Source organism: Nothoprocta perdicaria, unplaced genomic scaffold, assembly GCF_003342845.1.
Source record: "Nothoprocta perdicaria isolate Ctin4 unplaced genomic scaffold, notPer1 scaffold_34, whole genome shotgun sequence".
Taxonomy (NCBI): domain Eukaryota; kingdom Metazoa; phylum Chordata; class Aves; order Tinamiformes; family Tinamidae; genus Nothoprocta; species Nothoprocta perdicaria.
In genome coordinates this window covers 1,703,296-1,718,992 of record NW_020455577.1, presented here as the reverse complement: position 1 = coordinate 1,718,992, position 15,697 = coordinate 1,703,296, and the positions used below count along the sequence as shown (strand labels likewise).

Sequence of the window (15,697 nt, the reverse complement as noted above, 5' to 3'; positions counted from 1 at the left end):
GTGCCAAAATAAAGAGGTCTTTTTTGCTACTGTCCTGTAAGAACAGCAATGTGAGAAATTGTCTGAAGTTATACAGAGAAGCAGCTGAAGTAGTTGCGTAGCCTATAGTAATAAATTCAGTTTTACCAAGAAGTTTTTAAACTGTCAGACCACAAAACATGTCAAGAACTGAGCACACAAAAATAAACAAAACAAAAAAAATTTAGACAGTACCTTTCATGAAAGGTTACTCCATGAATACATAATGTTTCTTTATGTTCTATTAAGTGATACTACAGCCTACAGTACCTCAAACACATATAGTTATTATCCCTAAGAATTTCTGGACATATTTTCATATGTTCATGTGTTCTGTATTATTCCATTTTATTCACTGATGTTTTATAGCAAAGGAATCTATATGAAAAACACAAAATATTTAACTTGAATAAAGGCTAACAGAGAAGCCTGAAAAAACCGCAATATCCTGAAATAAGAACCTTGCATAAAGCCTACAAAAAAAGACAAATAATTTGAGTTTGTTTTGGCTATCCATGCAGCATATGAACACATACGCTATATTTTTAATCACAGAAGTGCTCAAGTTTGGTGAAGTTACTTGACAGCATACCCGAAATTTTCATTCTAACAACGTTTCATTCTGCAAGCTGTCTGAGGAATTTGAGGCACCTGTTTACATAACAAGACAGTTTTATTCAGAATAAACAAARACTCCATGAGCTAACCCATCTTTCCTTTATGTGCTGCATTCAACACATCATTGCTACCTAGCACTAATACTGCAGTCTTCTGGGGTTAGGAAGCATGCAAATAAAGGGGAACTTGGGAACATGAGCCATCTCCTGCCGTTACGTCTGTGCACAAGCATCTTAAGACCATACGCCTGTTCCATTTGAGAGCGCTAATGAGGAGAGCAGTTTCTATTAACTCCACATACCTTCCCCGTCTCAACTGGGTGATTCAACGCACCACGAGGGTGAATTTTGAGAACGTGGAACAYTTCTGCCACCTAGGGCCCATCTGTAAAAATGCTTTTGCAATCAAAGAGTCTCTTTGAAATTTCCCAAGCTAGCTGACACAAATGATTCCTTCAAATACTCTATTAGTACTACTATAAGCATTACTTCAAGCAAAATCTCTCAGTTACAAGAACATACAAAAATTATACCAAAATTCTGATTACAAGTCTAGGAGTAAGCCTCTTATACTGACAAGAATGCCTGCATTCTTCACAAAAACAGGAATTGAAAGTAACTTTAAAAAGTTTTCTTACAGCTTTATTTCAAATCTATTGTTGCTAAAACAGGTATGAACAAGATTTTAATTCTTCAAAAAAGTAGACAAACTAACTGCAGTAGTAATACTTTGAGAAAATAGCACAGTGGTCTTAACATAATTAGAAATACTGAGCATCCTAAATAAGTGGTCTAACTGGGAGGACAAAAAAGATTCCTGTCATTTGATACCAAATACAAAAATAAAGACAACAACAAAAGAACTATGCTCTGAGCAATTTCGAGTAAGGTTTTGCATTAGCTAAGTTTGCAATTGTGTTATATCCACAGCAAATGCCACATACCAGGAAAGCAATAATCCCTCTAGCTAGGCCAGCCATAATCACCCCAATCATAGTCAGTTCTGAACTTCTCATCACAAGCACAAAAAGAAGGTTTCTAAAAGCAGATAAAAAACAAACCAACAATCAAAACAACAAGAAAAAAAGCAAACCAAGATTATGAAATTTAATACATACAGCTCACAGTCATGTTCCCTAAACTCAAAGACTTAACTCCAAACCCGTTCTATAATTGCTTTCACAATACACAGGCTACATCAACCTACTTTTCCAAAGATGACTACAGATAACTAGAACATTATGACATAATTGCAATAACCAAAGATATTAAATCTGAAAAGTGATGAAGACTAATTGAAACTTTTTTTTTTTTTTTAATATAGGGAAGACTCCCACGCATTCAAAACAAGACCTAAGGAAAGTATCAGCTACATAGACTAATCCCAGCACTTCCAAAAAGAGTACAAAGTATCACAATAAGGCAGAAGATAAACACTATTTCACTGAGGCTTACTTCATTACAGCTAAAAGATGCCAGAGATTTTTTTTTTTTTATCTTAAGWAGTAATAACTTAGGATGTTCTCTTTTTTTAATGGAAAGTAAATATTAAGCTAGGAAAGGATTAACCACACAGATGGAGGCTGACTCAATTTGTCAATCTGCAGAAAGGAAACATCAAGGAACAATAAATGAGACTATTGCTTCAACCTGCATCTAAAAAGTAATATGTACATAAAGAAACAATCTTCTATTGACAGATAGGACTGACAATCGACATGTTATGTAACTAAGCTAGAGGCATGAATTTGATAAGAGCGTCATCTCGCAGCAAGTCGTAACACTAAAATAAACAGTGTGACTTATTAAAAGACAACTGAATAGAGTTGCTATTTGATCACTCTTCAGTCTTAGCTTACAAAGCTAATTCTATTACCATTTTTTTTAAATCTCAAATTCATATTTCCCCACATTTAATTTTTAYAGTTCTGCTCTGATGCTCTGACCCTCAGCCCTTCACAAGAGCCAAGTTCTCTACAGGCAACAAAGGCAATTCAGAACAGTTAAGTAAAATAAAACACAATAAAAGTTTCCTGTTGTAGAGATCCAAATGGACAATCTTCCTGCTGGAATGCATCCACGCAAACAATAATTTAAGATGCTTTATGGGTCACTCTAACCTCCTAGTGCTTAACCAGACATGCAGCAGCTGCAGGAAGGGGAACAGAGAAGCTGTTTGGGAGATGCCTTAAAGGAGGCATCTTGACATGATTTTGATCTTGAGCATCCAGAGTATCTTGATCTAGATCTTGAGCATTCAGAGATGCCAAAGGTGCTGCACACACCTGCACCCTCCACATGGGCCTTGGCCCACACAGTGCTCGTGCCAGCTCACGAGCCTGACCAGTCTGGAAAGGCTGGGTGGCACAGGCAAGAGTCTGGCCAAGCAAGAGATAAAAAAGAGATATAATAATAAAATAATTCATATAGTGAGAGGTATAATAAGAGGTGAAAAGAGGCTTCTTAAAAGCAGCCAACAACCATGGCTGTTAGAAAGCAGAGGGAGTTCAGAGCAAGCTCTACTACAAAGCACTTGTGCTGTTTTTGAAAACTGTTTTAAGTTGGCTAGACTGTCAGCCAAGGCCCCAACACAGCAGCATTGAGTGTCTTCACTCAAACCTGAAATGAAAACCCCTTCTAAGCAGGAAGCTACTACAGAAAGAGGGAGAACCATAGACTAAATAAATGAAATCYGGATCTGAAAAGTGCTTATATAAAATGTCACTTTATTCATAAACTCTGAAAGATTATACTGAAATCTTAGGGAAGGCCAACAGATACTTAAAACAGATTTTGCCAGATGACTCGCTGGGGATTAAAGCAAGCACTATTTTCAAAAAAAAGTAAAAATGCTTAACAGAGAATACCACCAAAAATGACACAAAAAGTCCAGTTCTAGAAATTTTTAAGAAAGGATGGTTGCCAAGGTTTGAAGTGTTAGGTTTTAAGAACAAGTACCAGTTATGCAAGAATAACAGAGGAGGGCACGCAGATAAAGGAACTAGCTACACGTTACACAAAGCCTAGAGTCAAGCAAGGTAAATAAAATGAACACTACAGGGGCAGCTATATATTTCAGAGAGACTTCCAAGGAAAACACACTAATTGTGAGAGACTGAAGTTACTTTAAGGACTGGACAAATGCCAGGAAGGTGAAATAGCATTTGCTTCTGGGAGCAATTGGCCAGAGAAGTCAAAAAAGGAAGAGCATCTCTTAGTCCTTGGTAGTCTCAMCTACTTTGAGATGTTGCTGCTCAATTCTCTAATCACAGTATCAAYGCACACAAACTCCATGTTCTTGCTGAAGAGAGGAATAAACCCACACGCAGGGGGAAAAAAAAGTCCACCAGTTTAACTCCAAACAAGAGGAGCTGCATAGTGACGAGGATGCTTTTGAAAAGAAATTAAAAGTAGCATCTGAAAAGGCACSGTGCAAGTACTGTAAAGACTTCTAAAGACGAGAAAAGGAATGGGAGCTCATGTGARAGCTGCAAAAATCCCTGGCAGTCACATAAAGCAGCAAAGGCTGTTTGAAGAAAAAAGCCAACTTCAGAATTGTAAAATGATCCAAACAAAGGAATAGTAAATATTCCATGAATGTAAAGTTAGCTCACTGCCAGTTAAACAGAATTCTGAGTACATCAGAAACAGGAAAACTGCCAAAAAGCTGGGTTTTGTACTCGGGTCTCCCTCAAGTTTTCCTTTTCTATTGTAACCTACCTGCAACAGTATTTACTACAGGGAAGTTTGGTCGAGTTCACACAGAAGCTTTTCTCTGTGCAGAGGAGGGCTTGAGGAGCTGRCCTGGACTCAAACAAACGGCAAGGGAGGGCTCACAGTTCATCACCACTGACTGAAGGCTTGTGAAGGGAGGATTCAGCTATGAAGCASTCTCACCCTCCGTGGTGGGCAGCTTACTGCTCAAGTTAATGTTTTTACCACATTGCAGTTGGATTCAAGAGACTCCAAATAAATCTATACCAGGCAGAAGGTGATAGGTTGCAATAAAAAGAACCAGCAGGCACATTAGCAAGTTAGACATCATGCAGAAAAGTCAAAATGTTTTTTGCTGAGGGATGTCCCRATTCCTTGATCAAAAGTCTTCAGTGAGACAAAGCAAATAAGGGATCTGCTTAAGAGAATACACCCAAGTTTCAAAACAGTCATTAGGGGCTTCACAAAGGCTTTTCCAAACTTTCCCCTCTGCCCCAATGTTTCTTACACAAAGACAGAAACCCTAAAATTTCACGTTATGTTAGATTTTAAGGGTGTAAAGCCCTAGATCATCTCACTACTATTACAAGAATACTAGAACAGAATAATGAACCCTTTTCCCGTGAAATCCCCCTCTTTTCACGCATTTCTCTTCTCTATTTTAAACCAACAGGCACTTATTTCATATAGCATTCCCAACCTCAGAACTCGAGCAAGCTTTTTGAGAGAATTGAGTGATTATTTGGTATCTTTTAAACAGCTGAAACAAGTATTTTAGGACATAGCTTGTTGCAGTACACTTCAAGTAAGAACCAAATATTTTGTCCATGTGCCAACGGATCTCCAACTTACCTTTACGAGGCATCCGAAGTACGATTCCCCCAACCATCTGTAGACACCAGGCTAAACAACCTTTTGTCATTTCTGCATTTGCTTTATAAAAATAGTTATGCAGCTAGAATATTACCTTGCCTGTGCTTTGCAAGATTGTAGTTCTTGTCCTCCATACTCTCTCTCTGCTGACGATATCCCTGGTTACATCCACCTCAGCATCAACAAAACTTCTCTGTTTAAGAGCAGTTATGTCATCATCCAGATCRGTTTTGATAGTGGATCTTTTCTTTGCCATGATTTTTGCTTTGATAGCAGCAATTTTTTCCACAGACATGGCTTCAGACAAGGACCTGAAGAAGCCAAAACAGCAGGAGAGACTGAATAATAGCACAAGACTCTTCTGGAAACAAAATCTGCTTAAAATCTACGGCAATGCCATAAATCATAACAGATTCACCTTACATATACATAGAGATTACATATAAGCTGACAGTACCGTACTGCTACGGACTCCAGAAAGATTTTTTTAGCAAGATGACKCCACAGAGGGCTACAACAAGTCTCCACATAGCACTAAAAAATCCTGCTATAAGAAGCAGCAGTGAAGACGACAAATTTAAAGCACCAGAATGAACACTTCCATTTACAATGTTAATTGAAGCTAGGTTCCCTGTTACTGACAGTGAATTACCACTGTGTCCRGTCAGTGAACCCCTGGTTGCTGCGAGGTACACAAACTACCAGTCTGGGAGGCATSTGCTGGAAGTTCTGCAGTGGGGACTTGGCCACTCAGAAATCAGTGTTCCCAGATCAGAGCATGTTGGCCAAACAAACAACAGATGGTAGTAACTTTGTCCTCATTCAAGCTGTATTTGAGGTGGCTGGTTCAGTCCAGGTCTGCAATATCTTTACTTTTCTGCTTTTAATTGCACACACAGAAGAATTTGAGGGCAAGTGAGCCCTATTCCTTTACAAGTGAGCTGAAAAGTTGAAGGACTGAATACTGCACATACGTAATCCCATTTTACGTGTTTTGAGATCACAGTGAAAAAATAATATAAGAACTGTGTATGAAACACCCACTTGTGCAGCTAAGCTCCTGAAAAAGGAACTTTTCTTTCTGCTAAATATGAGTAATGAGAGTGACGTGCACACACCCCAACCTCAGCACCTGTTATTCGCACTTCTAAAAGGGCAGTTTTACACTCTGTATTAAAAGCCAATAACCACGGCATATAAAGTAATAATACTCAGTAATTCTCTTCTCACTACAGCATTATCTGGTACTCAAAGAGATGACTCTATACACTCAAACTAGCATGCCAATTATTAAAGCAGCTCACACAAAACAATCACCACACCTCTGACTTTTAGTCAAGATGGGGTAATCAAATCTTTCTGCTATTTGCTTTTAAGTACACCTACACAGGAGACAGAAAAGGATTATCAGAAGTTATTTTTTAGGTGCTCAGGTATAATTACATACCTTACAAATCTTGCCAGGTTAATTATTATAAAAAGTGATATATTTAATTCTGACACGGGGTAGACAAGGATTCACAACATATCTGAATACAAGAAAAGTTTCACTTGATAGACCACACACATTCTTGAGAGACCTGTTATTTGCCAAATTCAATGCCAACAAAGCAGAAATTAATCCATACTCAACCACGTCAACTGCAGGAAGTACAAATCCTACTTTACATTCCAAGAGCTGAGGTACAGCAAAACTTAAGCAAATTGCTTTATCTTAGACTTTCTAACTTACATAACTGACAATTTACTCTCTGGTATCCTACCAAGTGCTTACTAAACCTAAAATCCTCAGCATCAACAAGCTGTTGCTATAACTTCATTTCCTCTCTGCCCAACTTTGGGAAGATACAACCCAAAAGACAACAGTCATTCTCTACAGAATTCTGGATGGGTACAATGATAGAAGAAACGTGACCAGACATTAAGGTTTGAAGCATCTGAGGTATTAATTACTGCTTATGGCAACAACAGTACATTATTCTCAGACAGCTAAAGAAGAGTATGCATTTGTTTTTATAGTGTTTTACTCTTGTATATAATACACGTCTTCAATATACCTTTAGTTTTTATTTTTTGTTTTGAAATACCACACAAAATTACCRGCTTTCCCTCACAATTCTTCTCATTGTGTCAGACTGCTTAAAAAACCATGGTAGAAAAGTTGAAATGGCAGATTAGAGGAAAAAAGCAAACTGTCTGCTCGCTTCTGGGGATAAGCAGATAATCCCACGCTGTGAGCTCTGAACTTCCAATCAAGAGCAGTATTTTGACTGCTTGCACAAAATTCTGCCTCCTCAAAAGCTACTGTGATGCTAGTACCTAAAGGGAGACTTTCACCCAGAGCTGTTGGATGGAAATAAGAAAAGAATCTTTACCAGCCCTTTAATTAGGTATAGTCTACAGAAAAAAACATATTCCTACCTGATCTGCTCTGTTTGCACGATACCTTCTTTATGTCCTTCCAACCGAGCTGCCAACCGCTCCTTATCGAGACGCACACACTCTTCATCCTAGTGATGACAATAATGTTTATTTTTGATGTTCTCTTTTTAGTAAAATAAAGAAAATCAGAACTAAAACTACTCAGAGTTTATTCTCTTTTTTGGATAACAAAGATTGTATTTATTTCCAAGCATTTTTGTAACTACGCACTGGTGTTAACTGTGTAGCTATTGAAAATTTCCTAAGAATCATCAGGCATAATGAGAAAAACTASCACTCCCTTCTAAAAAGCCTTGTTCAAACAAGAGTTCAAAAGAAATGAAAGCAGTCAGAGAACCAAGTAGGCAACAAAAGCATGTATTTATATAGGAAGTTACATATACATTTTAGGTAAACTTATCTGACACTCAAATTTGCCCATATATTTAAGCAATGATTTTCTTTGAGCAAATCTTTTCTTTCTAACTATTGCATCTTAACGCAGAAGTTTTATAAATGACATTCCCAATGTACATAAGGTCACAAGTAATGAAGTCTCTGGTTACTCAAAGTGGGTTTGAGATGCTCATAAGTAGTGRAGCAATAGAGAGGGGTCTAGTTTCACACCATCAGTTTCCTAGTGCAGGGACCACTTGCAGTCAGTTTGTCTTGCTCATCAGCAAAACTTCAACTGGCACCAAGTTTATCTTATTGCCAAAAAGCTTTCTGAAAAGGCTGAAGTGCAGCAAAACCAGCCATGGTCATATATTAGGAAAGATTTTGGATCTCTGCAATGAGAAGCTCTTTGAATAGTTTGTGAAAAATAACTCTGAGCTAGCAGAGAAGTAAAGAAAYAGATGATGACCACAAGTTGTACTAGGACCACAGATTTCKTCCTTCTCCAAACCATCATTTTGGAGAACTGCAGTTTCAAAACATATTAACATCAGAACTACACAGGCAAATGGAGAACTTAAGATCATCAGTAGGTCATATCAGAGCRAGCATCCACTCATGTACCAACAAGAATTCATAGTTCTTATAATTCTTTTGCAGTTGCAATTAATGAATCTTCACATTCAACACTGTAACACATCAATTTATACACTATCAATAGTTCCTCTTCTAAGAGGAAATCCTCAGTACCCTGAAAATACACACACACAGACTTCTAAGAATTAGCAAAGGAGACTTAACTGGATGAACACAGTTAAAAAAGAAAAAAGTATTAGGTTAGTCTTTAAAAACAGCTATGAAGAAGTAGTATCATGTGTTATAACAACAGAATCTTTTTATTAACARTTACACTGTTACACTAATTACATAGCACCAGACAACAGTAATCACCAAACATGAAAGTTTCTTACACTGCTAAAAAAAGTAAAATAAATACAAAATATCCAAAGACAGAGCTAAAACTAACATGTAATTTACAATGCCAAGTGATTACTGTTGTTTGCCATTCATAAATTATTAAATAGCATTTAGATTCCAAACACAAACTTTCTCTTAATAGACAGTTTTCCAACTAGATATATAGTACACAAATGAAGTCTTTCAGGTACATGTGGCCAAGCTTTCCTTTTATACCAGGATATACATTTAACAAATTGAAATTTCTAGGAAGAAAGACTCTCAAGTTTAAACCAGAGGCTGAAATTCTCAAATTCAAACTCTTTCCAGTTCACTTACACATATGTGAACCCAGAGAATAGACTGCTACAAAAATAATCACTTCCCCCTCCCCCAGATTTGCATCGAGGATGGTTACTGTCATTACCTCTATTCTTGGTTTCTTTGCTTCTGCTAATATTTCATCTGCTGCTCTTTTAACTACAAGAAAAAGAGGATGTTAAAAATAGAAGGTTGTAGTACACTTTCACAAACCTCAAAGTTATTTTTTGTTAAACTGTACCTTGAGTGGATCGCTGAAGACCAATTTCAAGCGGAGCACTTCTATCTATACTGGATGAGGTTGCTGTAATCAAACACAATATCTCATTTAAGTTCAAAAAGTTTGAAGAATAAAAGACCGTATGACAACAGACTGCAACAAAGAAAATTTCAACTAAGTATTCAAGAAAAAAATCATAATGAGGCTGGTCAAATGTTGAACCAGGAGACATTCAGAACTCCATGTAGCATGAAGTTAGATGACGCTGCTTTGGGTTACTTGACCCTTCTTGTAGAAGGGGTAAAAACCAAATGACTTCCTGTGGTTCCTTCCAACAAATTTGTCAATGATTCTATAATCTGTATAYAGCACATGGAAGCCAACAGAGTTGAGGACAATTACTTTATCATCTGGAATCAAAATCTACTAATTTGTCCACATATTGGAAGGAAGAGCATCCCTTGAAAAAACAAAAACAGCTTATTGCCCTTTTATTATAGACTATCTCAAATACCAGTTTACTCTAAAAATATTCCAAGAAGAAATACAAAAAACAGCAAATTAAGAGAGTCACACATATCTTTCTCTGGACACCAAAAAAAAAATTCTAAGTTTGAATACTGGTAACAAAAAAAACCTGCAAGATGATTGAATACCAAGAAAAATTTGCTAAACTGCAGAGGCAGTTATTTGACATGTTCTGTTACACTGAAAAAAMTTATCAATAAAAGGAACTTTGGTGTGGGATAAAGCTTCCCACAAACTGAAGGGAAAGGAAGATAAAAACACTGAGCATCCTAACATGTTATTTTATTAACCCTAAACATGCAGCTCAGTTCTAAAGATGCGAGCAAAAATGAGCTCCTATCCAAGTACCACAAAAACRGATAAACAGCAAAATTAAAAGCACTYTTGTTTGTTCATTCCTGACATATTCAGTGAAGTCCTCACTGCTAATTGCTCTCGTTATTGACACATGCGCCATAAATATGAAGTTATCCAAAAATATTACTCACATGTTTCYCCATTTAGGTATGCTAGCAGGTCTTTCCTATCAGGTCGTCTTACCACTGGAATGTTTTCAGTCTGAAAAGAGAGCAGACTTGACATGAGGCTGTTATTCCCTCAGAAGGTCCCYGGTCGAAGATGTTTCACTTTTACTGAAAACTACTCATTCATACAAAGCCAGGAACACAGGTGCTCTACCTCTCAAACGACCAGAGCCACCCACCTTAGAAATACATTTACCTCCTAGAGAACATTGAACTWAAAAAAATGATGTCTGCTATAAAACAAGAAGGAAGAAATGTCTTTTTCTTGGTTTGAAAATTGCAAATAAGTAGTATCAGCAGTTAAGAAAAACCCACACACACGAACAGGTACACACACACACACACACTTCATCGTGCATCTATTTCCCTCTCCCCAGCCTAATTCAGCCACTTGAACAGTACTCTTGTGCCCCGATACTCACCACAMTCCCCACAAACTTGCAAATATGTAAAAAACAAAACCAAATACAGTACCTCCATACACATACAAGCACATTCACACAAAATACCTATGCACTCCCTCCCTGGCCCCAATGTAGATCTTCTTCCCTTTCCCAAGCCTAATTCCGACTCTTAAATAATATCATCATTTCCTGATAATAACTATGCCCGCATCACTCATCACAACCAAACAAGAAAAATACCATATGGTTCACTTACTGCAGCACGACGGACATAAACAGGATGTGAAAGGTGCACATTATTGAGCAGGAACAAGATAGAATCCAAAGTGTAGTATTCCCTAGGCTGACCCTCTTTGCCTGTCCTGTAATATCATGTGGAAAAAGAAAAAGAAAAAAGATTAACATTTAACCTCTACACATTCATTTAGTGAAAATCTCACTTCTTACCAGACAGCAATTCAAAAACGAGACAGCAATATTATAGTCAGGCTAYTATAAACTGCTGAATTATTACCTGTGTTACCAAATACAAGTAATCAAATATAAACCTCTACACTGATTGAATAAAAAAACAAACAAAAAAAATCCAGAATAAGATATAACAGGCAAGAACTGAAACATCATAAGGGTACATTCCATTACATCTCAAAGGTATTTATTTCTCTGTTTGCCAAAGGCACTGTCTGCCCTATTTGGGATAAGCAATGTACTTCAAATGGAGAGGGGAAGGGAAAAAAATTGCCTGTTCTCCTGATAACAGAGACACAATTTGCACCRCTAAGGATACCGCAGGAAAGAATTCAAAGTACACAAATTCAGTGAACTTTACTGAGCACAAGGTTCAAAATGACACCAAAAGACAGAGTGACTGTAAACTAATCGCACTCTAAACCAGTGGAACTGACTACAAAATTGCAGTGAGTTTCCATACTCAAATTCAACCTCAGCTTCACAGCAGTCTGGGAAACCTAAAAATGAATGTGCTGCATTAAAGCAACTCCCCGCCAAAACACCCCAAACAGAAATCCTACATCCAGTTTGGCTCCTTTTGCATCAAACCTACCCACTACATTACTCCTCTTCCTCTCATCTTCCTAYGTGGTTCCTAGAAGATTTTTCAAGGAGACAGTGCCCAGAGCAAGAACTGGGAGAAAGGGACAGTTCTGCCACTTGCCTGGCCCTCAGGGAACCAGGGGATGGGCAGGCACACCACTTTCAAGGCCATTGTGGGAAGGAAGGGGAGCTTACAGGATTACACCTCAAATACAGCTTCCTTTAAACTTGCAGGAGCTACTTGACCACCTACCAAACGCGACCTTTTCTGCGCACACACGCCACGCCACTATCACTTTCCTACGCAAAACTAAAACTGCGGCGAAYGTGCCCAACAACCCACATGAGAACCAATTACCAGAGGAGAGCTTGAAGCCATTTTTCAGGCACCATTATGAGACTAAGCACATACAAAGCTGTATTACTCTGAGGTCGGGTCTTACTCTATTCACTGCTCCTTCCTTCCAGCAGCTTAGTCTCCATAAAGGGGATTTTATTTTGCTGATAACAGACACAGGAAGAGGTACAGTACTTTCATTTCTAGGAAATACTTATCCAAAAGGTGTTTTAAGAGTTCCAGTCAACAAAATTAGATTCCTCAGCAAGAAGCCTCCTGAGCGCCTTACTAGTTCACTACTACCTGTGACTAGGTGGTGAAAACATTCAGAATACTGGTAGCAACAAAAGGTACCTTCACCTCAAGCTCACTCCAAAGTGATGAGTACATCATGTGACACACATCACTTTTGCTTCCAAACAACATTTTATAAAACTAACTTCAAACAAAAAGTGACTTTGAAGAGCAATCATCTTCACTGAACATTATAGAAAAGGCCCAGCCATTTATCTATTCAAGTTTGTATTTATACTATGCAGTGTTATTACAAAGCCACGGGTGCTGCCAAGGCTCAGCAGTGCACAGTTGGTACTTCATCATGTAAACCACACACATAAAAAATCTCCATGCGAGTCACAGTTTTAAAATGATTTTTTATTAGGAACGTAACACACGGTACTACTCTTTAAAGCGTCAGATGGGCAAGGAGCTGTAAAGTAAGGAGGAAAATTTAACAGCCTGAACTGACACTTCAGCAGCAATTGGTGACCCTGCAAACTCAGGCAGCAAGAACCTGAAATAAACATAGATCTAAACTCATGCCAATTTCAACATCACTTTCCTTGCTCAGTTTTACAAATATGTAGCAAGTATTTTACAACCAAGTAGCAAAATAAATTAATCCTCTTCCCATGCTAATCTCACCATGTATTTCATAAAAAAATACATTTTAATGTGCATACAGACCCATACTTTTTATTTTCTGAGATGTGACTCAATATCCATTAAACCCCATCTTTAAACTGATGAAAATGTTTACATAAAGCAAGAGTGCTTCATCAGCTTGGTTTCAACATCAGATACTTATTTGCAGTTTATCTATTCACCCTTAATTCACGGGCACCAGAAGTTTATCCATTTTCAACTGTTCTTTCCTCTCATTTTCCAAAGCATTTTTTTTTTTTTTTTAAACAGAGGTACTTAAGGCCAATACCTCATGCACAAAGTAAAACAGTCATCTTCAAAAATATAAGACTAGAAACACAGACTATCACACAAATTACAACACCCGTGGCCAGCTGCTTACTATTTAAACACTTCTCTACTATGCATACAGACCCCTCYATCAAGTAAACAGAGCAAGTGAGCTTCATCGTAGCACAGATTTTCTTTCTTTGGTTTTGAAACTGAATAAACAATCCTTCTTCAGGAGCTAGATATCAACCACTAGATCAAAACAAACAAAACATCTCATCTTTGGCCAGCCAGCCTTTTCCCTGTGCCAGCAAGAGAGTTCATACWATTACATTTTGTGAACTAAAACTGGAAATAGACCCGGATTAAAATGAAGGTTAGGATTTTTTTTCCAGGTTAATTTTAACCTGGCTCCGTTCCTTGGACCGATTCGCCGTGTGGCTGACACTTGTGCTAGCGCAAGGAGAGACTGGTGCAGGGCAACACCGCTCTCCTGGCAGCCGTACAGGCCTCTGCCAGCCTAACTGCTCGAGGAGCAGCCGCGTTAAATACCGAGGAAAACTAATTCCAGAAGGGACAGTGYCCCCACTGCTGCTCCCAGTGGGATTACTCTCTCTAGACTATTAGTAGAGATGCGGTTACAGCAACCATGTTGGGGACACSTAAGACTGAGATGACACTTGCTTCATGAAAGATGAAGCTGTTAACAACTGCTCATTGCAGGCAGAGCTCAGATCCTGTCGGGCGACCTGCATACGAAAGGGTTTGAATCCTAAAAGCTTTCATAGGCCTTATGCCATGTCCCTGCATAAGCTTGGCAATTACATAAATTMATGGCTTCAAAACTGTGGTTCCAGAGCAACCGAGCATGGCTTACAGAACTGGTCTCACTTTTGCAGTGTCTTCAATTTAAAGATTACCCAGGTACAGCTTYGTGGAGGTTAACAAGAAGCTTTGAGAGTTGGTAACAAACCGATCCTATGAGAAAGCTCAGAAGCCACTGGTCTAAGCCAAGATTTACAACTTACACCAAAAAAATCCATAACAGATCTATCCYTAGGTATGAGGACACAGACAGCTATTGCGATGCTACCGCTTCTGTTCTGCTCAGCATGTCTTCCTCTCTCCCACAAGCCCTCCCCAAGGCAGCTCCACCTTCCTGCTTAACCCAAGAGCTTTTCGTCCAGGTGCCGCCTCATTAAGGGCTCTGGGTCTAACTGGGCCCRGGCCTATTTGGAGCTTTCCCAGGCAGCAGCAAATCCAGCTGCCATAGGGGCTTCCTCTACTCCTTTCACAGGAGCAACAAAACTCACCTGCCAAGCAAAATGTTACTTGTTAGTGCTTAGGAGAAAAACATTAAGCAAGTGGAACCACACAGCTGTTCATGCACTTGCTTATAAAACCAAAATCAGGWCTTTTCAGGAATGTCAAGCTTATATGTTCAAACTCTTCCTCTACAGTATAGATACCAGTATCCCTTACTCAGATAGTAAGTGCAAATACATCTCAAATGTGCTGCTGAAAACTTGAAATAGATAAAAAAAGATCCTCATTTCTCTTTCTACACTAAATACGAAATAAACAAAAATTWWAAAAAAAGCTTTCTACAAGCTAACACAAATGTTGTCTTGTTTCCCTCCAATGAAAGGATATTAAATCAATTCTAACAATCCTGGCATAATTATGAAAACTTAGACTACTCCCAGGCCACAAACTAGGCTGCTTTTTTAATACACACRGTCCTCTGCTTTTCTGTTAAGCTTCACAAGACAGCTCCATTTCACTGATGCCACAAACCCTTTCATCCTGCAAGCCCTGGTGCAAGGCATTGCTTTTCCCCTCGAGTTTAACACGGATTCACCCAAGCCCTCCTGGGTAGAGCGCTGGAAGTAGGTGCCTTCTAAACACAGAGGGAAGAGGCACGAACAATAACTCCGCTGCATAACAAACAGCACATCCCAAACCAGGGGACTCAACAGGTCCACGAAGTAGCCCTAGATTCTTCCAAGGGGCACCCGGTGGCAGGCGCGGCCACGGCGGCCCGGCCGGCTGTGTCCGGGCACGGGCGGAGGCGGCCGGGCCGGGGGAGGCCGCGGCGGGGGGCGCAGCGGCACAAAGCG

General features: G+C 38.8%; 1 protein-coding gene across 1 annotated transcript in view; it reads right to left on the bottom strand.

Moving 5' to 3' along the window:
- Positions 1 to 12,439, bottom strand: part of CDC73 (cell division cycle 73) — an 84,484-nt gene extending 72,045 nt beyond the window's left edge. Inside the window, exons 1-7 of the mRNA XM_026043773.1 lie at positions 12,405 to 12,439; positions 11,250 to 11,355; positions 10,554 to 10,623; positions 9,559 to 9,621; positions 9,424 to 9,476; positions 7,644 to 7,732; positions 5,317 to 5,533 (exon numbers count right to left, since the gene is read on the bottom strand). Coding sequence (XP_025899558.1) covers positions 5,317 to 5,533; positions 7,644 to 7,732; positions 9,424 to 9,476; positions 9,559 to 9,621; positions 10,554 to 10,623; positions 11,250 to 11,355; positions 12,405 to 12,439 — 633 coding nt within the window. The remainder of the gene's footprint in view (positions 1 to 5,316; positions 5,534 to 7,643; positions 7,733 to 9,423; positions 9,477 to 9,558; positions 9,622 to 10,553; positions 10,624 to 11,249; positions 11,356 to 12,404) is intronic.
- Between the last annotated feature and the right edge of the window lie 3,258 nt (positions 12,440 to 15,697).